We start from the raw sequence: 25,450 nt of genomic DNA, 5'->3' as shown, positions 1-25,450 counted from the left end.
TCCACCAGAAATAACACTGTCATTATAATGAAATCCACTGCATCTGGGAATTTTAAAGGAATGCTGTCTCGATGTGAACGAGTTTCTACGACATTACTGACCGTTTCTGAAACATAATTTCACGAAAACTGTTGTTACAAAAGTTGTATTTACTTTATGGTTTATTCACTCAGATGTAATTACTTATACAAACAAAACCATCACTTACGTTTTGTATTATTTTCCATTCACCAAATTTTAGAGCAAAGTTAGACAATTTCCTGTACTTTTATTTAGCACTGCGATACTTTATTCACGTTTTTTGTGTTATTATTGTCTGTCATGCAGGTGTCAAAGCATTTTATTTGACAATGGTACTGACTGGTACAGTTAGCGTCACTGGAAGAAGTCGAGCTTTGTGCGCGGCAGAGAACGTGAAGTGGAATGTCAGTGTTTTGTCGGCTTGTCAAGTGAATGTTGAAGTGAGGGTGTGTTCGCCATTTACCTGGACGGCCATCAGTGCTCTTGTGACTACTTTACTAAACGAGAACACAGATACAACTGTACATTTGTATTTATTGTGTTAACGCTGGCTACTCTTCTGAAGAAAGCAGGGTCCGGATTAAAGGTATGCTTGTGAAGGGAGGGAGTCGTAAAAACGGCTTTTGTCGTTCGGGAAAACCTTTCCTATTTCCTGTATGATCATGTTTGGCTTTCAGCTAAAATAGTTAGCTAGCTAAAGTTAAGTAGTTAGCCACAGACAGAACGTAGCTACTGTGGCAAACCAGACATTTCCAAATTATTTCGAATTAAGATCATTTAGTAAAAGTGGAGGGTCAGTCTCACCATAAGAATTAACATGTCAACTGCTGGCTAACGTAACAGCAAGTGTTGTTACATTGGAATCTTCAGCAGCATCGTTTTCTATTACCATCACTGACATATTTTTTTAGCTTTACTTGTTTGACAAGTGAGTTAACTAGATATGATGATTTGCATTCATTTTTCATAGAGCTATGTGGGAATTATTGGCTGGTAAAGTGACTGGAGCGCAACTAGTTAGCCTAGCTCACTACTACCACCACAGTACAAGCCATTGATCACAGATATTTCTAACATAGGCCAAGTAATGCGTGTAGTTAGTTGCACCTCCTTCCAAACCAATTTTCTCTTTGAGTGGTATGGTAATGTTATTGTAGCAAATAGAAGTTGAGGCTGACCAAACTGTATGATTGGTTCAGTAAAGATGATCAATACTGAGAATGAGTTGGTTCAGGCACCCAAACAAATCCATTGTCTAGCTTGATAAGATCCAATCATGTTTGTAGACTGTAAGTTACTGTGTTTGCAACATGTCTAACTAAGTGTCTTGCTCAGCTTTGTGGAAAATAAATTGGGGCATAAACATGTAGTCAGTTCCTCCTTATCCTTTTCCATGGGCCAGTATTGAAGGAATCCCTGGGTGTTGAATGCCTTTTTGTTTGGGTGTGGTGTGTGTGTGCATGAGTATCACCTGATGACAACGTGACATTCCTAAGAATAATGGACTCAACTGTCAAAGTACATCATCAAATTAGTTGTGTAAATAGATCTGGAAAGACTTGAGTTGTTGGTTGTCCAATTGGTAATCTAGTCAAATAAATAGTTGCTTGGTTAGTTGTGCAGCCACCAAAATCCCATTCAGTGGATTACGAATTTAAATCACAATTACTGTGAATGTGGTGACAACAAGAATCTACTGCTCTACGTGTTGTCCCCTCCCAGGATGTGAAGAAGGCTCTGAGTCGGGGCTCCAAGATGAGTGTGACGTCATGGTTCCTGGTCAGCAGCTCAGGTACAAGACATCGGTTGCCACCAGAGATGATCTTTGTCGGCCGGGAGGAGTGCGAGCTCATGTTGCAGGTGTGTACGACATCTACAGCACCTTGTGTTTACACACCAGACACCATCAATCTGTCATGTGACCCTTAGACAATCAGCTGTCCATTCACCCTCTTGTGAAAGGATGTTGCCTATATTAGGATCATAACTCAAAGAAAGCAAGTTAGGTTAATGTACTAGAGATCTGGTAGGAGTTGACCTGTGTATACATGAGAAGTGTGTATTTGTGAGTGTTTGTGTTACGAGTGTTTATAAGATTAGTGCCTGCTGGGAGAATTGCCTCTGGCAACTGTTCAATGTCAAAGCAAAATGCAACTGATGCTTTCCACCCTGCTGTTTTTCCCCCCAAAATCCTGGTTCTAGTTACTGTTTGGAATTCTTTGGGAGTTTCTCCCTGTGTACTTCTGTCTTGCTTTATCTCTTTATTTAAGCCACTGGGGAAAAATAATGCTTCCTCAGTCTGTGGTTTGTTCAAAATGTCCTTCCCACCACATCTGCTTGCAGATTTGAAAAGCTGCTCTTGTCCACATTCAGGCATCATTGGAAATATTGCTTACTTACAGTGCATTCAGAAAGTATTCAGACCCCTTGACGTTTTCCACATTTTGTTACGTTACAGCCTTATTCTAAAATTGATTCAATAAAAAAGTATTTACAGTGCTGCTACTTGCTGTTTATCATCTATGTATAGTCACTTTACCCCTTCCTACATGTACAAATTACCTCTAACCTGTAGCCATGCACATTGACTCGGTACCGGTACCCCCTGTACATAGCCTCATTGTTATTTTATATATATATAAATAATACTTTAGTTTATTTAGTAAATATTTATATATATATATATAATACTTTAGTTTATTTAGTAAATATTTTCTTAATATTGGTTGGTTAAGGGCTTGTAAGCATTACACGGTAAGGTTGTATTCGGCGCATGTGACAACTAAAATGTTATTTGATTTCAACCAGTGGTTACTATAAGCACCAGGCTTGCATTGGTTAATAGTGATTATTTGCAGGAATGTAAGCAAACTCAAAGGCCTATTCGTTCGGCTATGAGCACACTGTGTATCTACTGTACATGCATGTAGCCTTCATTGCAGATATTTTGTTGCACTGCTTATGACAGTATCCAGTCTGAGGTTTGTTAGCCCGTCAGTATGAGATTCTAGCTTTGTTCTCTGTCTTGTTTTACAGTCGCGCAGTGTGGATAAGCAGCATGCTGTCGTCAACTACAACCCAGCCACAGACGAGCACATGGTGAAGGACCTGGGCAGCCTGAACGGGGTGAGTCCATGTCCCCTGCATACAAGTTGAATAAAGGATCCAGTCAGCCACAGCCCTCCCTGGAGGGTCCAGAGTCCCACTACCAGTCCCCCAGGCCCTAGCACAAAAGAGCCCCCTCTCAATGCCAGAGATGGTTGTTAGAGCATTAATGAGCACTGCATTTTCTGCTGTCCTGGTCCCTTTCTTCTGGTGTCTCTCTCCCGTCTTCTTCTTCTTCTGGTGTCTCTCTCCCGTCTTCTTCTTCTTCTGGTGTCTCTCTCCCGTCTTCTTCTTCTTCTGGTGTCTCTCTCCCGTCTTCTTCTTCTTCTGGTGTCTCTCTCCCGTCTTCTTCTTCTTCTGGTGTCTCTCTCCCGTCTTCTTCTTCTTCTGGTGTCTCTCTCCCGTCTTCTTCTTCTTCTGGTGTCTCTCTCCCGTCTTCTTCTTCTTCTGGTGTCTCTCTCCCGTCTTCTTCTGGTGTCTCTCTCCCGTCTTCTTCTTCTTCTGGTGTCTCTCTCCTGTCTTCTTCTTCTTCTGGTGTCTCTCTCCCGTCTTCTTCTTCTTCTGGTGTCTCTCTCCCGTCTTCTTCTTCTTCTGGTGTCTCTCTCCCGTCTTCTTCTTCTTCCGGTGTCTCTCTCCTGTCTTCTTCTTCTTCTGGTGTCTCTCTCCCGTCGTCTTCTTCTTCTGGTGTCTCTCTCCCGTCGTCTTCTTCTTCTGGTGTCTCTCTCCCGTCGTCTTCTTCTTCTGGTGTCTCTCTCCCGTCGTCTTCTTCTTCTGGTGTCTCTCTCCCGTCGTCTTCTTCTTCTGGTGTCTCTCTCCCGTCGTCTTCTTCTTCTGGTGTCTCTCTCCCGTCGTCTTCTTCTTCTGGTGTCTCTCTCCCGTCGTCTTCTTCTTCTGGTGTCTCTCTCCCGTCGTCTTCTTCTTCTGGTGTCTCTCTCCCGTCGTCTTCTTCTTCTGGTGTCTCTCTCCCGTCGTCTTCTGGTGTCTCTCTCCCGTCTTCTTCTTCTGGTGTCTCTCTCCCGTCTTCTTCTTCTGGTGTCTCTCTCCGTCTTCTTCTTCTGGTGTCTCTCTCCCGTCTTCTTCTTCTGGTGTCTCTCTCCCGTCTTCTTCTTCTGGTGTCTCTCTCCCGTCTTCTTCTTCTGGTGTCTCTCTCCCGTCTTCTTCTTCTGGTGTCTCTCTCCCGTCTTCTTCTTCTGGTGTCTCTCTCTCTTTGTACTATTGCCACTTCATTGCACTGTTATTCCACAGGAATGAGGAGCGGGAAAGACTGCATTTTTCCCTGAAGTGTGTGTTGTGGCACCATCTATTAGAACACCCCCATCTTAACAGACCAGAATATTAGATGTTACTGACATGTATCATGGTGGCTGTTTCTTTTCTTATTTGTACTTTACTGTACAAGCACTGATAGGGGATACGTGGTTAAACAGCCTGACTGCCTTCCTGAGCCCTACTCAGCATAGATGGCCATTACATAACTGCATAATCTCATTAATGCCTTAACGTACAGGTAGGATAGCTTAACTTTCACTGGGAAAACAGCCAACTGCAAAGCATCTTAGCTTTGGCAAACCCCAGAGGCTGTGTGGAAGGGAAGGACCTGTTGCCAGTGTGACATCTAACTCATTTATCATCAGTATCTGTTATTAGTCCGATGGAATTGAACTAATCAGGATTGTTGTGAAAACAAATCATTTCTGTGTATACATTTTTCTGATGCTTTCAATGTAAACACACAAAAACAAACTGTTTATTTTCTCCCCAGACTTTTGTGAATGATCTGAGAATCCCAGACGAGACTTACATTACCCTGATGCTCTCTGATGTCATCCGCTTTGGATATGATATCCTTTTGTTTATCTGATTATGATTTTGTAATTCTCTCATTGTTTTATTGATTCTTCATTCATTAGGGATTTTCTTGATCGGATCAATAGGATGCATACTTTTTAACCTCTGAGTGCTCTGTTGTAATTATTTCTTACAAACAATTGGATTTCATGAAGTTTTGTCTACACTTGCCATTTAAAACACACATTTTCTTATTCCTCTATGGTTTGTGTGCCAAACTCTCCCAGCATGTTCATTCCTTGTGGTTTGAGTCAGGGGTTTTAGATGTTCAACTCTGGACTGAACATTTCTTGGACTCAAACCACAAGGAATGAACATGCTGGGAGAGTTTGGCACACAAACCACATGAATAGTTAAATTGAGTTTAGATAACAGGGGGAAAATTGTGCATGTGTTATTTATTCTAACCCAGTGGCTCCTGTCAGAATATGCCTTCTTTAACTCTGCTTCCACATTCTCATGTGTACATCCTGGAGAGGAGTCAACACAAGGTGCCAGAGGAGGCTCTCAAAGTAAGCGAGAACTTCCACACATGAACATATCATCTATGAGTATGAGTGATAGTCAGGTAGAGGCTTCTTCATATCCTACTTTCCTCTTGTGTGTATTAGCATGAGAAGTACACCAGCCAGCTGCAGATGAGTATGAAGGCACTGGAGGCCAGGAAGAAGGAGAAGGAGAGGCAGCATGCTAAGGAGAAGACCAGAGACTCATCCTGCTTCCAACAGGAGAAAGTCGAGCATAAAGCTGCCCTCGCAGCAGGTAAAACCCTGTTTAACTCGCAACTTCAACTCTTCCCCAGTCCACCTCTTGTTGTCCTTTTCTTCTAGAGCCCACCCACAGTGTATGTGCTATCCTACATTTTAGACCAGGTCTAGGCATTTTCTCTGCAAGGTCAAAAATGATAGCAATTACAATTGATGAACTTAACTGTTTGTCTTGCCACAAACAGTACCAGCAAATACCAGTCTGTTATGCCTTAGGTAAAAGATGGCTGCTGATGTCGGTTTCAATATCTCATTTACGTGAGGAAAAAGAAGCCTTTTATACCAAAAAGTGTTACAGGATCTGTAGATGCACACAGCTCTCCTTGTTAAGCGAACCCCTAGTGTACGATCAAGTTACCTTGGGAGGGGATCAGGTCAAAGGTTCAATCCAGTAGGGTCAAACGCGCAGCATTACTAGTGTGGAACTGCAGTTGGCAGGATGAGTGAAGTGATATTGGCCTGGCCTGTTGAGCTGGGACACATAAAGCCTTATGTCTGCCTGTCATGCCTCTGGACTGGGGCTCCAGACATAGGGAGTAGTGCTGAACCTACTCCTGGTGGTGCTAGCATGTGCACTAGAAGGATTAGGTGTGTGTGTGTGTGTGTGTGTGTGTGTGTGTGTGGCTGTGTGTGTGTGGCTGTGTGTGTGTGTGTGTGTGGCTGTGTTTTTCTGCTGTTAGGGGGGATTGTGGATTTGCTGTCTCACGCACCGCACAGTTACAGTACTTACAGGTGTCCCTCTGTCCTCAGCTCTGCTCAGGGCTACTTCTTTTTGGATTTCATAGGATTTACAGTGCAGTTAAGTTCCTAAAGCACTGAGGGATGTTCTCAGCAGGGTAATGCAGGGGTGGACCATCACTAGTGGCTTTAACTACTGACAGTCACAAGGTTATGACACGACAGACACCAGCAATGAACACTTCCTTTAGAGGTTTACATTCAGCCTCTTCCTCTGCCTGTATGTGATGGGTTAATATAGCTTCTGACTGATTCCTTATTTCCTACTGAAGCAGCTGGACTGGTGAGGTGACCACAGTGACAGTACAGTGGCAGTGTCCGCACCCTGTTGACAGTTCAGACACTGAGGCTGTGAGCAGGATATGTCTGTTTTTCCTGCTGCCTTGCAAGGTGTGGACTGTGGAGCCTGACCTCTCCTTCTGCTTCCTGTCTGTAAAGCAGTCTGCAGGCTCTCTGAGTGTACAGTATGCCTGGGTGTGACTAGTCTAACCTGACAGGACCTAGGGCTACTCACTCTTTCCACCATAGACGTTACAGTAACTTTCCACTGTTTCCAGATTTCTATGAAATATGACCAATAATGAATTACAATATGAGTAAAAGAGTTTCCTTAATTAAGTATGTTAAAAAGCAGCTTTTCTGTGTTGGAATGGTGTGTGGGTGTATAACAGTCATTAACAATATTAATGAGAGTAGACTGCTGACTGACATCATCCTCTGAGGAAATAGCACATTTTTTTAAACGGTCTGTTTGAGTAGTTTGAGGTGGGTTTTTTTTAAATGTTGTTTTTTTTCTCCAGTTTATACTTTATACTTGGTCACATACAAGTATAGGATGAGTCAACAACATTTTCATGTAGATGGACTTAGAAGCTCAGTTTTGGTGACTTTTTAAAAGAACGTTCTACTCCAAAATGAATGAAAATAAAAGTATGCTGAAGCCATGTAAAATATCATTTCCACATCCAGAAATTAACCCAACAACACATTGTAATTAACAAAATGTATTATTTTATTTTTTTTACATATTGGGCCATATGTATATAGCCTAATCATGGTCCATATTATCAGGTAGGCTATGCCTGTGGCCCAACTGATGTAGCAAAGTGCAAATAAATAGGCTGAAGCATGGTGTTGCCTTTCTGCTTTTACCCTATTTAGCTAATCATTAGCCAGATCCCAAATGTGATCTTTTAACTATTGTAGTTATTACTCTATTGATCCCAGAAACCACTTAATGTCACAATTCCCAGGTTGCCACTACTCTTGCGCAACAAAAAATATCTATCTCATCACAAGTTAAGTCACTCCCCCAAAATGATTTTGAGGTAGAGTGGCGTTGTACTTCAAGCTACCCTAGAATTGACCGGTGTTCCGGTCCCCACTCTCCGCTATGCACTCACTGCAAATTGCTGAGCAGTAACATACTTAACCATGCTGCTGCTAAAAACTCTGGGTTTAAAATGGTGCAGTTTGCATATTTAGGAGTTGAGAAATAAATGAAGTAGGAATGGAAAGCTGGGATCCCCCTCTTTTTAACAAAGGCCATTAACTACTGTTTTCGCAATTGCAAGAATGGTTGTGCATTGACTGCTTGTTAGAATGCATGTTTCCCTCCCTATGGCACTTGTAAGTTGACTGTGCCACGAGAGGAATATTTCTCTCATGTAGAACGTACAACAAGACGACTAGGTACGTAGATAAACTATTCTGCTATGGGGTTGTCTGATTTTTCTGTTCATTACTCATTTTGTTTGCAGAGGAAAAGTAAATGTGGACTGTTCTAGCATCTTCAAAGTGCGCCTCAGCAGAAATATTTTTCATGCTCCAAAATGAGTGCAGCAGAAACACTGAATCAGCTATTCCCAGGCCCTAGACCAAGCAGGGAGAGGGCCCTTCTGTTATAAATGGGGTCATGTGATACACAATCCTTCTGGGAGGAGAATGAGACTGGACACTGCTAATCCTAATCTTCAATAAAGGGAGGAGATGCGGTAATGAAAGTAAAATGTGAAGCTTTTCAAATAACAACACTGGCCTGCAGAGTTTAGTGACCCATCTCTCCAGAGCAGAACATTAAGACAAACTGCTATAACCTTTCATCTACAGTACACTGAGTGTATAAAACATTAGGAACACCTGCTCATACACAAGACAACTTTTTGGACAAGATGGGTCACATTTATGTCTGATGATAACCAAACACTGCATTCCACAGTAAGATCCTCCATACCAACGGTCAAACGTGGCGGTGATGGTTTTGGGATGCTTTGCTGCATCAGGACCTAGACGACTTGCCTTAATAGAAGGAACCATGAATTCTGCTCTGTATCAGAGAATTCTACAGGAGAATGTCAGGCCATCTGTCTGAAGCTGAAGCGCAGCTGGGTCATGCAGTAAGACAGTGATCGAAAACACATAATCAAGTCTACATGAAAATGGCTTGAAAGCAACACATTTGAAGTTTTGGAATGTCCTAGACATAGTCCAGGCCTAATCCCAATTGAGATGTTGTGGCAGGACTTGAAACAGTAGTTCATGCTTGAAAACCTACAAATGTTGCTTTAGTTAAAGCAGTTCTGCATGCAAGAGTGGGCCAAAATTCATCCACAGCGATGTGAGAGACTGATCAACAACTACAGGAAGCATTTGGTTGCAGTCATTGCAGTTGAAGGTGGCACTACCAGTTATTGAGTGTAAGGGGGCAATACCTTTTCACACAGGGGAACTGGGTGTTGGAAAACTTTTTAAATACAATGTGTAAGATTTTTGGGGTTATTTGTAAACTCAGGTTGCCTTTAATATTAAGTATAACATTCAGTATCAAAAATATGCAAACATTTAGAAAATCAGAATGGAAGCAAATATTTTTTCACAGCACTGTACATACATGCATGCATGCATACATACATACATAATCATTTTGATCCATATTGTTTTTATCCATCTGACCATTAAGGGCATTAGGGCAGATTTCCTGTCACCTTCATTGCTGTGATGACGTTTAACAGCTGTCTGGCCAGCCCGGGATGCTAGCCTATGTGGCATAAATCAGATTCTCCACATGCCTGGTGTCTGTGTGAACACTAAACCGCTCCATTGGGGCTCATACACTGGTCTAAATAAACCAAAGCACTACAGCTCCAAAGTGCTGTTTCCCAGGACACACAATAAGACATCAACAGAGAGAGGAAGAAACAGAAGGGCACGTCTAGGGCTGTTGTTGTGACCGTATTACCGTCAGACCGGCGGCTACGAGTCATGAAGGCAGTCAAATTCCACATGACCGTTTAATCACGGTAATTGGGCTTCTCCAAGCTCTGATTCTGCTGCTGGTCATTAGTAGCCTATCAAACTTGCTAACTGCTTGGTACTCAGAACTCTATTGTCCCTCTAATCACTCTGACATCAATCCAAATGTATTCGGAAATCAAATCAAACACTTCATGAGAGCCAATGAGCTGATGTTGCACAACATTTCTATAGGCTATGTAATTGTGGGAGAAAACAGTATGATGGCTGCTAATAAAAATAAAATGAGGATCCCATCAGCTTTCTATAGGCTAGGCCTACTATATTTATTTCTCAACTTTCCTAAAATGAAGCACATTGCTTATCTTTACAACAGGAGTATAGCCTACCTGGCTGGCATGAAAATAAACTATGGGGAAAAGCTTCCTCCATTCACTATTTAAGTGCATAGATTACATGTATTTATTTCCCCCGCTGCCCCTGTTTTGATACAGGTGCATGTTAATGGTAAATTCTAAATCAAAACAAATGTCACATATATATTATTTAGTATATGTACAGACAAGATTAAATCAAGAATAGTCTGATGCGTGACAATATTAGCCTATCACTTGTGAATTATATATTATCACTTTTGAATGATGCCCAGCATAAGAAATAATGGCTTTTTTCCCCCTAAACTTTTTCTAATCATAGTCGCACAGCTCGTGTAGCCTAGCCCATAGGCCTGTATGTTTAATGTTTGTGTCACAACTAAAGTGGTCAAATAACTTCGTAATTAAGCACATTAATGCACTTTACAAGGGGTGTAGAGCCTAACTGGTGTATATATATATATATAACATGTGAGTTTCAAGTTTGGGGAAGATCATTTTCACCATAAATGTTCCTTTTATAATAAAAGCATTACATGCATAATTGCATTTTTGGTCACTTTTGATAATGGTGTGTCCCGCTAATGGAACATTCAGGCTTATAGCCTACTACCATGTGTGCATTGCTGTGCTTATAATGTGAAGAAATAGCCTAATAATTGATCAACATTTTATGCTGAACATTCTGATATGTTGGGTCAGCTACACTGCATAATTCTTTATTTATTTTTTATGCTAGTGGTTGAATTAATTTGGGATCTATCACATCCCACAACTGCCCTAGAATATGTTTGGAATATTTATTTATTGCACAGAATAAGTCAACGTTTGTACTATGGGGGATAGTAGATTGACATAGGCTAGTGCTTTTGCTGTTCTTTAGGACTACTCATCTTGTTGACTGACAAAAAGTAAATGTGGACAGTTCTTCCATTATCTTCAATATGCACCTCAGAATTGGATAAGGACGTGCGCAGTTGCGTCCCCGATGTGTCGGTCTTCACTTGTAGCCTGTGAGAAAGACCCGATCACGTGACAGAGAGCTGTGGATTTTTTTGAGGGTGCATTACGGCCACCGTGAAATTCAAGGCATTATCAAGTGCTTGTCAAATTGTGAATGAGAGATTACTGGAGTGTGTACAGCCTGCACAAAAAAACTAAGCAGAGCTCGTGCCTTTTCAAGCAACTTTTTTTTTTTTCAAATCATCGTTAGTCTCATCTTGCAGCATTACAGTGTATTAAAAATCAAAACATCTAGCCCAACGTTTGTAGAACAACTGAAGTTACATTAATAACTCTAAATTAAGCATAGAGTACCTATTTCTTTGTTAAACGCTCAACACAGAATAGCTGCATGTGCGCACTCCCTGAAATCGTTTGGAGAAAATATTAATATTTTATTCAGCTTTGTTCAATTATGTTCTTCATACAATAAAATAATGCCACGGAATTATAATCATATCTTGTCTGCTAAATGAACTAGTGTAGCCCACAGCCATATGGCATTGCCACATCAGGACCTAACATAAGGACAACTCAGAGTATGCTATTATTTTCTTCAGAAATAGACTACATTTTCTTCATATCATGCTTCTTTAGTTATAAAATAAATAATGGATTTATTGTGGAGGTGTAGGCTATATTACATGGATTTATTATACTTTTTAATTGGCTTGTAGGCTATTTGTGAAAGCCAGGAGATGCTAAATCTGTTTGTTAATTAACGGTCAATTACCGTGAGACCGACCGTTATTTGCTTGACAATCACCGGCTGACTACATTTTGTGACCGCCACAGCCCTAGATACTCTCCCCCCCCCACCAAAAAAAGTGTGTGGTAGGGTGACTTAACATTTTTTGATTAAACATATTTTTGTTGCGCAATAGTAGTGGCAACCAGGGAAGTGTTGCGAGAAATTGTGACATTAAGTGGTTTCTGTGAGAAGTACAGGCAGGGGTGTGTTACCCTAACAGGTAGGCCTACAGTACATTATATTCACTGTGTTTATGTACGTTTTCTGTGGCAAAAAATTCATCAATAGGATAATAACTAGTTAAAAGATCACATTTGGGATCTGGCTAATGATTAGCCAAATACGGTAAATGCAGATAGGAAACACCATGCTTCAGCCTATTTATTTGCACTTTGCTGCATAAATTGGGCTACAGGCATAGTCTACCTGATAATATGGACCATGCATAGGTTATTTACTTGGCCCAATATGTTAAAATAATTAAACATATATAATTTTACCAATGTGTTATTGGGCTCATTTCTTGAGGTGAAAATTATATTTAAAATGGTGTCGGCATACTTTTATTTCCATTTATTTTCTAGAATAATGTCCTTTTTTAAAAAGCCACTAGAACTGAGCTTCTCAGTCCTTCTACATAAAAGTTATAGGAGGGACCCCCCCCCCCCTCCCCCCTCCCAGTGCTACACATTTTTCCAGAGGAAATGCTGAGCGGGTTCTTATCAAAGTTAGAAACATTTTCGTAGGACAAAATGCATTATATTATTCCTAATGTTATCTACTGTGACTGTTTTTGTTACGCTGTTTTGTAATGCTTTTGCATTGTACAGATGTTATGGTGTTTAGGCCTAAAGCTTTTGTGCAATCATTCTGCCATAAATAGTAGGAATAACAGTTACATCATTCAGTTGGCGCTATACTAATTCTGTTCTCTGATTTCTTTCACTCTGTCCGTGTGTCTGCTTCTGTTAGTGGCCAGCGAGGCTCCAGTGTCCAGACCCACTCCTCTGTATGGGCAGCCGTTGTGGTGGGGGGAGGATGATGCTGAACACAGTGAAGGACAGCGGCCAGCGGAGGACCCTGCAGGTCTGGAACAAACATTACTCTACTATTACTCTATCAATGAATTTGTTGATCAGGATATGTGAGAGTGAGTGTGTCACTTTGAAAGAGGCCTGGTATTTCAGTTTTCTTATTAGCTGTGCTGGCTCATAAAGGTTACAGCTCTTGTATTTGATTAGAGTGGCAAACATAACACTTTGTTATGGCACCACATCAGTGTTGGATGCAGTGTACTAAGAGATGAATGGTGTTTAGCTCTGGGCAAGCTCTGTAGTGCAAACTGGGGACAGGGAGCGGCCAGTGTCCCACTGAGCCAAGCCAGTCCTGGACCATGTCAGGCCAGCAGCCAGCGCCTCGTGATGGATTACCCTGTAAGCCCAGGGGACGGGGTAGAGAGGGAGGGTGACTGTCAGCCTCATGCTGCCCAGCCTGGCTGGAACAGATTACCTCTCAGCCGTTCTCCTTTGGGACACCAAGCTCCCACAGTGACATTTTTACATGTCCAGCTGGCCTGGCACCCACTGATTGGCTGATGTATCTGTTTGTTTGCTCAGTCTAGCTGCTGGAGCTGTGTTGTTATTTGTGGCTTCAGTTTAAGAGTGAATACTTGACAGAGTTTTAAAAATCTGTTTTCCTTGAATGGTGTAGTATGCCACAGTTGTTAGTACTCCCTTGTAATATTTCATTAGAGTAGTGTCTGATTCCTTCCCTTACCCACCTCACATACTGCATGTCCTTTTGTGCCTGCAATTTACAGTATTGGCCTATATAGTATTGATCTATATAGACCTACTGTCTTCCCACTGTGTCTGCCCTAACAGAGAATACTAAAGAGGGCTCCAGACATGAGGTCAGCGGCTCCCTGTCGGACAGCCAGGCCAAGACGATCTACTCACACCACAGGGAGCCCAGCTACTTTGAGATTCCCACCAAGGAGTTCCAGCAGCAGGAGCTCCATGAGGTTCCCACTAAGGACACTGACCCCCCTTCTGTCCCTGTTCTCCCTCCAGTCCCCACCTCCACACCCCCTGTGGTGCAGAGCCACGCCTCCTTCACCATTGAGTTTGATGAATGCACACCAAGCAAGATCAAGATCAAGGACCATGTGACCAAGTTTTCCCTCCGCCAGCAACGCAAGCTCCCGGGTAAGGAGGTGGTGACAGCGCCCACTGAGGTGATATCAGCGGAGTGCAAGGTGGCTGATTGGCTGGTCCAAAGCGATGTGAGCATGATGAGGTCGTCTCAGACAGAGGACATGTTCAGCTCAAAGAGTGGCCTGCCCATCTGCAACAAGGCTTCCACAGGTGAACTCTGACCATTTATTCACTGAATCCACGGTTACTATCCTCTGTTGCTGTCTGAGAGCTAACGTGTTTGTGTTTTTATCATCAGGCCACCACCATGAGGATGGGACTCGGAGTGACTCTGAGGATCCTGTTGTAAACGGGAAACAGGCTATCCAATTAAAGCCACCGATGGGCCCTCACACGTCTCTACCACCCCAGCTGGCCCTCCCTAGACCCTTCACCAACCCTGACTCAGAGGAGCCTCAGTCTCACTCCCCTCCTCCGAGCCAGGACAAAGCAGACCCCCAGCAGGGCTTTGTCATTGAGTTCTTTGACGACAATCCACGCAAGAAGCGCTCACAGTACTTCACCAACAACACAGGCCAGCTCGACAGCCCGGCCCTCAGGAATAAGCCGGAGAAAAGGTGCGGCCCCAGCACCCCCACCCAGCAGTACACCATTCCCTTGAAGGGCCCGGGTTCTGGAGGCCCCCAGAGGGCCGGCTCCCTGAGGAGGGAGAAGATGGAGGATCGGATCAGTAACGGCATCTCCTCCTGCTCCGTCCCTCCCAGGCCGTTTAGAAGTGTGGGCCGCAGGTCCAAACTGGCCCAGGACTTCACGGCTGAGTTCCTGAGGGAGTCCAGACAGGAGTCTAGGCCGAGCATGAACACAACCTGGGAGAAGAATACGTCACCTGTGTCTCCTACCACCAGCCCACCACCAACAGTAGAGGCAACAGCCCCTCACTCCCACCAGACCACACCAAGCCCCCCTCAGCCCCCTGTCCCATACCTGACTCAGACCTCAACCCGTGCCCACCAGTCTGTGCCCCTGAAAGCCCCTCTGATTCCCATGGACCCACGCAGCCTGGAGGCCCCACGCAGCCTGGAGGCCCCACGCAGCCTGGAGGCCCCACGCAGCCTGGAGGCCCCACGCAGCCTGGAGGCCCCACGCAGCCTGGAGGCCCCACGCAGCCTGGAGGCCCCACGCAGCCTGGAGGCCCCACGCAGCCTGGAGGCCCCACGCAGCCTGGAGGCCCCACGCAGCCTGGAGGCCCCACGCAGCCTGGAGGCCCCACGCAGCCTGGAGGCCCAAAGCAGCCTGGAGGCCCAAAGCAGCCTGGAGGCCCAAAGCAGCCTGGAGGCCCCAAGCCCCAAAGGCCTGGGGAAAGAGGAGGATGATACCTTGAGTGAAGCAGGCACCTATACCATCGAGACAGAGGTCCAGGATAAAGAGGTGGAGGAGGCACGCAGCAAGATAGAACAGGCAAGTCTCTTTGCCTTAATCTCTGTAGTCGTCTGTCGTTTTCTGTAGTCGTCTGCCGTTTTCTGTAGTCGTCTGTCGTTCTCTGTAGTCGTCTGTCGTTCTCTGTAGTCGTCTGTCGTTCTCTGTAGTCGTCTGTCGTTCTCTGTAGTCGTCTGTCATTCTCTAGTCGTCTGTCATTCTCTGTAGTCGTCTGTCGTTCTCTGTAGTCGTCTGACGTTTTCTGTAGTCGTCTGTCGTTTTCTGTAGTCGTCTGTCGTTTTCTGTAGTCGTCTGTCGTTTTCTGTAGTCGTCTGTCGTTTTCTGTAGTCGTCTGTCGTTTTCTGTAGTCGTCTGTCATTCTCTGTAGTCGTCTGTCATTCTCTGTAGTCGTCTGTCGTTTTCTGTAGTCGTCTGTCGTTTTCTGTAGTCGTCTGTCGTTTTCTGTAGTCGTCTGTCATTCTCTGTAGTCGTCTGTCATTCTCTGTAGTCGTCTGTCATTCTCTGTAGTCGTCTGTCATTCTCTGTAGTCGTTCTCTGTAGTCGTTGTCTGTAGTCGTCTTATCTCTCCAAGTTTGTTTAATATCACACCTTGTCATGCCATGTGCTTCACCATGAGATAACCTGCCTTGTCAAGTATGCGACAATGATGCTATCTAACACAAGCCAACACGAGTGTCAGACAGGAGAGCCAGTGGATGTGGCAGCCTCCAGCCCTGCAGAGACAGCGTTCACACTCACACATCATGCTTTGTTTCTGACAGGTGTTTGGTGTTGTTGAGGGGCCAGAGCAGCCCGACCAGACTGCAGCAGCATATAAGCCTGTTGAGTTTCAGGACAGGGAGGAGCGTAGGGAGAGTAGCTTGGTGGATCTGACGCCAGGGCAGGGACAGAATCTGGTGCAGGTAAACCCCCCCCGGGCTTAGTGTGGTGACACATTCCTACAGCTAACCAATCAACAATCAGTCTGCTGGTTCAATCAGCTATCAGCCTTGGAAACACAATTCTACTTGTTCTGATCTCATGATTCTCCATGGTTCACCTCTTAGATCATTAGTTGTCTCTGTTGGTTTCTGGGGGTGTTGGTGTGGTAGTTCTTTACTTCCGAATGGGTTTGGGTGTGTCCAACTGGTTTTCACTGGTGGTGTCCTTGGTTTCTATCTGGAGAGTGGAATGGGTTTGATTTTTGCTGTCATAAAATGTCATTTTCAGATATAAAAAAATATCCCAACATCCTAAGCTGTTAATGTGTTTCTTCGCCTAATCGGTTTGTCAATCATCAAATATAATTTCTTGAACGTGATTGTTATTTTTTTCCTTTTATTTTAAGCCTGATTTGTATTTATTGACAGCTCTCAAGACATGTGAATAACTAGTGTGATCCTCCCTGCAGGTACCGGGTGGCTCTAAGTGGGTGTCTCGCTGGGCCAGCCTGGCAGACAGCTACACACACTCTGGCCCTGCCTCAGGCCTCTTTGAAATCCCCTCACAGATGGACCTGTCAGGAGGAGGTAAGATACCTGATGGGAATTTGCACAGAATTTGAAATGATAATGAGTTACAGTCCTGATTATCAACTTGATTAAAAATGTATCTTCCTGTTTCCATTCAGTTGGTGGGAGGACCGTCCATCAGGCGACGCTCAGTCGGAACATCAATAGTGTGGAATCGGAAGGCCAGAGTTCCAGAACACAGCGTATTCCTTCTCAGGCACCATCGATGGAATATAATGAGACGCCAACTCCCAGCATTCTTATCCATCAGGACACTTACTCTACCTATGATATCAAAGAGAGGAGCTCCAGAGTCCTTGGACCACAGGAGGACCTCCACAACCTGTCTGTACAGGACGACCTTGACCTAGACAGCCTGAGTGATGCCAGTAAGTCAGACGACGGCTCCATCGTGGAGCAGAGGAAGATGCCCACACCAGAAAGAACAGACAAGATTACATCTCAGAGCAGTGAAAAGGAGAGGGCCACACTCCCAGCCAAGTCTACATCATTCTACATTGGCTCTAAGGAGACTGTGTCCAAACAGGAGCGGGGATCCAGACCCAATACACCCAAGATTGAGAGAAAATCACCACCACCTGCCAACACACCACAGTTCTCCACAGCCACCCTGACCAAACAACAGGGTGGACAAGACTTTCAGAAGACAGTCAAGCTCAACTCATCAGCTCCCAAGCTGGACTACCAGGGCAGAGTCAGCCCTCAGCCCAAGGAGATCTCAGTGTCTCTGGTCAGGCAGGAGAGCTTCATTAAGGACCAGCCAAGTGATGCTGCCCAGGTCACCAGACTCCCACACATCTCCAGCCAGCCTGCTCTGAGTGACCCTGACCCTGCTGAGGCGTTCCAGGGTGTTTGCAGCCAGGACACCCACTCCTACCTCAATGGGACCGAGGACTCTCTGGCTGCCCTGGAGGCCAAGCTCCAGGCCCAGCCGCCTGATGTTGCTCCTCGCCCCATAGAATACTCTCTGTCTGGGGAGTCTGACATGGATTCAGCCAGCACTGCCAGCCTGTGCAACAACCAGACTGCCCCCAAGACCGGATCCAAGAAGCCCTTTATCACTAGTGGCCTTCAAAGGGAGAGGTCCTCTGCCAGCTCCTTCACCCAGGAGCCCAGTCGCCAGCAGTCAGCCCTCGATCGCCTGTCAGAGAAGCGGCGGTCCCAGGGAGTGGACAGCAGCAGGAAGCCTGAACAAGACAGGAGGCTGGGGATGAGATGCTGTGTTGTAAAACATGGCACCATGGACCTGAGTGATGACCCCCAGAGCTTCAGCTTACCCTACTGGCCTGAAACCATCTCCTCAGACCAGGAGGGCTCCCGGCCCGCTGCATGCAAGAAGTACACCGTCCCCCTGCAGAAGGTAGATCCCACTAAGTCCTCCAAAGTGGCCCAGGCCCTAAGCCGATCCAACAGCATGTCTGCCCCACGGCCCACAAGAGCTTCAATGCTTCGCCGGGCTCACCTGGGCGAGGCATCCGACAATGAGGTTACAGAGACGGACAGAATCTCCCTGAACTCCCAGGATACCAGTGGGACCACCAAGGTCTCCCAGGACAGTAAGAAGCAGCTCTCCAGGCTGGACATGTTGGCTCTGCCCCGGAAGAGGACTAGCTCCTTCACCACTCCCAGTGATACAGAGTCCTCAGCACCCAGGACAGGCTTCTCCAACCGTAGCACAGAGTCCAACAGCGGCTCTGGCCTTAAGGCCTCCGTGGCCGGGCCCAGCACTAAGCCTGCACTAGGCAGGGCCTCTGGAGCTCCAGGCAAGCTCATCACCCGCTTCCGCTCCAGCAGTGCCAAATACACCAGCAGCACAGCCAGTGAGTAACAGACACGCATATCAGTCTCCCCTTTGCCTTTAAAATGTAATGTAATGTAGTACTGTCTTAGTAATCATTTATTACAGGTGTAAGAACCTGAAAGGTAAAACTGTTTAAATATGTCTCAGCCGTTCCTGAAATATTACATAAATGTAATGAACCATGAAAATGACTTCTTCTGGATTGGAGGCATCTCAATTTAGGTCTGCGTAAAGGTGTCACGTCCTATCAATTATCTAGATGAATTGGTTCTGAGTGAGTTTGAGATAATTAGTTCAACTAACAAGTTATGAAGGTGCAAGCCTTGGTTTTATTCTTCTGGAGATTTGGCTTTAAGGTCCTCTACTAACTACACTAATGCTGTAATGCTATTTGCAATTGAAATATAATCCCTTCAATCATTTCTACTAGAATACCTGTGGTGAAGGTGGATACCATCTGCACAATGTTCTCATAATCATTATGCAATCTTCAATCATGATAACATAACTGTGTAGAACAATGTTGTGAGAATATTGTGGGTCAGATGTGGAATACCGTACTCTATCCTTTGAGCAATAACCTGTGGTTTAACTACACTTCACTAAGTTATGACTATGGTCTTCAACAACATGACTTTGTGACAGTAGCCATTACTGTTGGGTTGAGTGCTCATTTCTGGTTGTGAATGTTTTTGAATCAAAGAAAATACTAATGAATAGGATATACAGAAAGACTTAAATCTTGCATCAGTATATTTACCATCTGAATGAGCACAAAACTACAAAACCCTTCTATATGGGTCTATGGGGTATAGTTGGGTGTTGTGGGGTTTGTAGTGTTTTTATGGTGTCCTTTCATGGTGTCTCTGTTTTTACCTTCCTTCTCCTCATCCCCCTAACTTTCTAAAACACCCTTCAAACCAATTCATGGCTGAAAGGCTCTAGACGACGACAGAAAGGCTCTGACTACACCTCCACCTCCGAGGAGGAATTTGACTCTAACCAAAGCACCCTTAAACACAAACGCTCACACACACCCTCAGCTTCCCGCTCCCAGCCTCTCATCCCCCCACGCCCCAAACCCCGCTCACGAGACTCGGACCAGGAGAGTCACGAGGGAGACGCCTACCAGAACTGTTCCTCTCACAGTGCTGAGATAGCAAGGTGAATTGAGATGGCAAGGACACAGCATAAGCCAGTTCATGCTATTGCTGAGTGCTTTAATTATTTGTACAGTAATTGAAGTGGTTATTGAGTTCACAACAGTAGTGAGATCATTTGAAACTTCTTGACTTTTTCGCTCTTGGTAGATTTCCTGAGGTATCCATCCCTATTTTGGTCTGTTCTCCCCTTCTAGACTGAGTCAGGGCCTGGCTAAAGATCTGTCCGTCCTGGCCAGGGAGATCCATGATGTGACTGGTGATGCTGATCCTCAGAGCTCTTCTGCAGTGGAGGCCAATACACCTGTTTCTACCATCACCGCCAGGGAGGTGGTATGTTAACCACACTGCCCAGTCACACTGATATTTCCCTTAGCACACAATGCAGTATATCCTCAGCTGTGTTCACTGATTCCTGTTACAATGGCTGGAGAAGACATACACAACATATCAACCAAGAGTTTTCATTATCTCCATGCTGTCAGACAGCACAGCCATCTCCTCAGGCTGCCCAGCCTTCTCAGTTGCACATTTATCAATTAGTTGCTCTCACATCTGTGGCCAATGCAAAACATTAATTTGACTGTCATTAATGGGGTTGTATCCATGAATTCATCTTGATTGCTGTTTCTTCCCTGTTTCCATATCAGCTACCTTATGATTGGCACATATGATAACCATCCTTAACTGTTGAGACTGTCTGACTCATGTTGTATTGCAGTTGGTCCATCCCATCCCAGAGGCTGGTGTGAACTACCTTAGAGTTCCTCCTGGATCCGCTGCAGCCAGGAACCCCGACCAAACCATTATGAATGACCAGGAATACAACTCCAAGCACAGAGGATGGAACCAGGAAGTGGTTAGACCATACTATTATTTATCATACCACTTCAAGCCATTTTTGAGAATGTTGAAAATTATAAATAGATTCTGTCTCTTTTATAAGTTGCTGTTCAGCCTTGTTTTTGTAAAATTGAGAGTTGACTGATTGTTTTTGTCTGTGATCTCTCTCTCTCCAGGTTGTTGTGGATGATCTGATGTTGAATCCAGTGTCCCAGATCTCTCTGGCTATTCGAGAAAACACGGAGCAGCTAGCTGAGAAAATAAAGTATGAATTTATACATAAACGTGAAGCATGTTCAAAAGTTCACAATACCTTTTCTGTCCATTCTCCTCACATCTCATATCAGAACCAGATGAGAAGTTTTATTAGTCCTCTGATATGTAGTAATCTCGTTAGCTCTGCGTGACTGTCTGAGTGAGCTCAGCCACTTAGCATGGCTAATGGACTGAGACTGAGTGAACTGTGCTGGGCAGATAGCCTATCCTTAGGTCCTATGGGACCTTAAATATTCAGTATAGGAATTCCTCATTTGATATGTGGTTGCTCTGTCTGTACTCTAGAGTGTGTTTTTGTGCTTGCAGGGTACTATTCCACAACAAAACTGACGTTTGGGGGGAGATTGAATCAAAGCTCAATACTGAAAATGACATCCCCGTCCTGAAAGGCTCAAACAAGGTTGGTATCTCCTCAAGTTCCTCCACTTAGTTTATAGTTGTTTGTGATGATTTGCTGTATGTTTATTTCCCTCAGCAGTGTGGAACATGCCTATTTGTATTTCAGGAAATCACAGCTATTCTGAAAGAGCTCAGAAGAGTTCAGAGACAACTTGAAGGTAAGTGCACATTCATCACAATAATCGAGTAAAACCTCCATGTAAACAAGCATCACTTAAAATGTTTTTTTGCTTTTTGTTAAATAATTTTTTCCCCTTCAGCATTTTAGATGTGTTGACTTATGCCTGATTTCTCTGTCCCCTCCACAGTCATCAACACTATCATTGAGCCCAGTGGAAATCTTGAGCCAGCCAAAGCCTCCACTCCTAGTGCCCCCTCCTCAGCCGGGTTGAAGCCATCCAGGGCCCCTTCGAGATACTGGAGAACCTCAGGTTCCCAGCGGGGTGGGGTTCCCTCTGCCAGCTCCAGGCCCAGTGAGAGTGTCAGGAGATCAGTTGTGGCCTCTGAGGCAGAGAGCTACGTGGTCTGAGGTTTTGGAACACAGTGCCTCCCCTTCACTGCTGCACCACAATTCCAGGTGTTGAGAGAGAGAGTGGATTAGAGAGGGGGAAATAGGCACTGCTAGAGAGAACTGTGGCCCCACCGCACAAAGACACTACTGTACTGTGTGTGCACTACTAGACAACTGGAATGCGCATTGAACTGCCATGGTGTGAGAAAGGGGTTGTACGAGACGCATAAAGCCATGCAGTGGTTAGTTCAGTTGAGGGAAAATAGTAATAGATTTATAGTAATAGATTTATATTCAAATTGACAAAAATAACTTTACACAAACAATTTCTCAAGCAAGAATTTTGCTAGGAGTGTCTGTGAGTGGTCTGAGTGGGGAGGAAAAACTGAAAACTAGCTGTTCTTAGCAGAGGTTTGGAACTCTTTGTTATTGGTCTATTAACCAATGTACCGCATGGTGATGTATCCATGGAAAGCCGAAATGTCCGCCCATGCAAACCTGCTGATTTAGAAGGACCTGTGTAGATTGTATTTTCAACCAGCAACTACCAGGATTAGTGTTAGTTTCATCAGCTGTTGAACAATATGATACAAAACACACACACTGAATTTTGACTACACTGGGCCTTTTAAGACGAGGTCATTATTCTGCCATATACCCTTGTTGATCTCCCGTTCAGGAAACTTAAGCATACTTGCATTTGATTGATTGATTTCTGTAATTTTATTAATTGGGGAAATTTTGCCACAATCAGCTTAGAGCACAGTATATTTAAAAACAGCTTGAGTATATTTTATTTAAGGAAGTGTGTATATATATATATTACTAAAGTAATGAACTAATACAGTTAAAGCATATTTTGACTGCTTGATTAAATGTATAAGTAAAGAATTTATATAAAGGAGTTCTCCAGGATTCCTTGATAGGTTTATTCAAGACTTCATCACTGCTTTCTTTGAATACTCACTTTCTTTTGACCACTTTCTCCCTCTATGGACCAGACCTATTGAAGAATGTCTAAAGTATTTCATTGTAATGATTTATATATTATTAAAGAGTTTAGAAACTGGCACTTGGACACTTGCTTTTGAGCCAATAGAATGTTATTTTTCTGGTCTCTTAGACACTGAGGCATTTTTTAAATGAAACGTAAGAATGTCTCTAGGAGTCATTGCTTTACATGGTATCTCATGTTGCCAGTATAAAGTTGTGCGTATGTATTCTCTAGAGTCAAAGGTAGACATCAGGTCTGCTTCCTCATGCACTATCTGACACTATAGATTTCCTTGTTCTCAGAACTGAAAGTCTGTGTGGAATGTATGGTTGGGTGGGCAGGGCTGGGGGGCTTAGTGCTGGGGTAGAACGTTAGTTTTAATCACCTAGCAACAGCCAACTTTCTGGAGTGTCTGTGTAGCTCAGCCCAGAGATTTTAGGCTTTGAACAGAATAAAACAAAGGACTCATTCAGGGCTTCTACCAGCTAGCGCCATTTGGAAAGTGTGTTTGTATTGCTGATAGGTTTGATTGTCATAACTGGTCAGTTGATTGCACAGCTCTCAATAATGTGGTCAGACATACAGTGAGCTCTAAAAGTATTGGGACAGTGACACATTTGTTTTGGCTCTGTACTCTAGCACTTTGGTTTTGAAATTATATAATGACTATGAGGTTAAAGTGCACACTTAACTTTAATTTGAGGGTATTTTCATCCATATCGAGTGAACCGTTTAGAAATGACAGCACTTTGTACATAGTCGCCCCCCCATTTTAGGGGACCAAAAGTGTTGGGACAATTGGTCCCGTATTCCTCGCACGCAATGACAATGATTATATCAAGCTTGTGAATCTACAAAGTTGTTTGATGCATTTGCTGTTTGTTTCGGTTGTGTTTCAGATTATATTGTGCCAATATAAATTAATGGTAAATGATGAATTGTCATTTTGGAGATACTTAAAGAATATAATGTTTCTAAACACTTCAACATTAAATGTGGATGATACCATGATTACTGATAATCCTGAATGAATTGTGAATAATGATGAGTGGGAAAGTTACAGATGCACAAATCATCCCCCCCCCCCCAAAGAAAATGCTACCCTCCCCTGATATTGTAATGGTGAGAGGTTAGTGTGTCTTGGGGTATGATAATATCATGGTAGCATCCACATTTTAATGTAGAAGTGTTTTTAGAAACATTATATTCTTATTTACAATAAGTGACAATACAAAATGACACCGTACATTATTTATCATTAATTTCTATTGGGCACAAAATAATCTGAAATCCAACCAAAATGAACAACAAATGGTTTTGGTCCCCTAAAATGGGAGGACTATGTACAAAAAGTGCTGTAATTTCTAAACGGTTCACCTGATACGGACAAAAATACATTCAAATTAAAGTAGTCAGTCTGCACTTTAACCCCATAGTCATTGTATCATTTCAAATCCAAAGTGCTGGAGTACAGAGCCGAAACAACAACAAAAAGTGGCACAGTCCCAATAATATTGAAGCTCACTGTATCTCAGGGCTGTGTACTTTCTGTTCCCTTCTTGATTCCCCTTTGTTGAAATCGTCATCTGTGGCTTCAATTTTGCCAAAGAATACCAATGATACTTGTCTTGTAGAAGTTATTATTAACACTTTACTGACTCAAATTCCCTCTGACAGTTCACTGTCGCTTTCTGGATATATTTTCTCCAGTCTCATTGCTGTACACTCCTTCATTCCATCAATAAGCACACCACACTACATGAACTCCTGTGATGTTCATGCCAGTTTTAAAGGACTGTATCAGGTGTCAACAGCAAGATGCACTTGCTGTTTCTTGTTTTGTTCTAGTCATTCATCATAATTGTGAGCAGAAATGTTGTGCAATTATACATTAAATCAAAATGTCATGTTATATGTACATATCTAAGACTTGTGATCTAGAGATGACCACTCCATCCTGTATTTTGCACTAGTGTAGTACCATTGGGACCCTTTAAGCTTATGCTGAGAAGCTACACATTAAGCCACCTTTTTTACTAAGGGGGTTGCTTTCAATCTGTTAGATTGTATAAATTATATCCTGTCCAGAAGGAAAGGAGACTGAAAATGCAATAAAATAAAGGGACTACAGTCCACCACAAGTGCTTCTCCTTTTCTCAACAGTTTGTGTAGATGTATATGAAATTGTAAAAGGAATTTCCCTCAGTGCCACAAAGCCTTTTGGGATATATGGTTTCATACCACAAAGTACAGTGCTTGTTTACACCCATGTGCTCAATTAAATCTGCCTCTTTTTGAGCTTTTGATTGCTATGACACGAAGTGCTGCTGCTATTCTGCTTTGTGAAAGTTTTATTTCTTACATTTCTCCATCAAAAGCTCCAGTTAAACACTTTAATTGAGAAATATCTTGATGTCATATGTTGGTCAAATGTTGTATACCTAGCTCATATCCCTTTAAAGTCAGTCACCATGGTTTGTTTTTTGGGTTGGTTGGCTCTTGCA

General features: G+C 43.7%; 1 protein-coding gene across 3 annotated transcripts; it reads left to right on the top strand.

Moving 5' to 3' along the window:
* Positions 1-337: 337 nt before the first annotated feature.
* On the top strand, positions 338-23,957 carry LOC106582486 (centrosomal protein of 170 kDa protein B). 3 transcript variants are annotated; one of them, XM_014165758.2, is made up of 19 exons: positions 338-607; positions 1,744-1,881; positions 3,058-3,147; positions 4,889-4,967; positions 5,428-5,486; positions 5,586-5,736; positions 12,831-12,944; positions 13,742-14,224; positions 14,313-15,472; positions 16,213-16,353; positions 16,842-16,959; positions 17,061-18,782; positions 19,807-19,927; positions 20,121-20,256; positions 20,645-20,782; positions 20,943-21,031; positions 21,349-21,442; positions 21,548-21,599; positions 21,750-23,957. In XM_014165758.2, the coding sequence occupies exons 2-19, from the start codon at positions 1,777-1,779 to the stop codon at positions 21,968-21,970; spliced, it is 5,073 nt and encodes a 1,690-aa protein (XP_014021233.2). In that variant the 5' UTR covers positions 338-607; positions 1,744-1,776; the 3' UTR covers positions 21,971-23,957. The 3 variants fall into 3 exon arrangements, with proteins under 3 accessions (XP_014021233.2, XP_014021156.2, XP_014021296.2); XM_014165681.2 differs by having other exon boundaries at positions 19,702-19,927; XM_014165821.2 differs by lacking the exon at positions 16,213-16,353 and having other exon boundaries at positions 19,702-19,927.
* Positions 23,958-25,450: the final 1,493 nt, after the last annotated feature.

The sequence above is a fragment of the Salmo salar genome, chromosome ssa01 (assembly GCF_905237065.1).
Source record: "Salmo salar chromosome ssa01, Ssal_v3.1, whole genome shotgun sequence".
NCBI lineage: Eukaryota > Metazoa > Chordata > Actinopteri > Salmoniformes > Salmonidae > Salmo > Salmo salar.
This window is presented reverse-complemented; position numbering and strand designations above follow the sequence as displayed.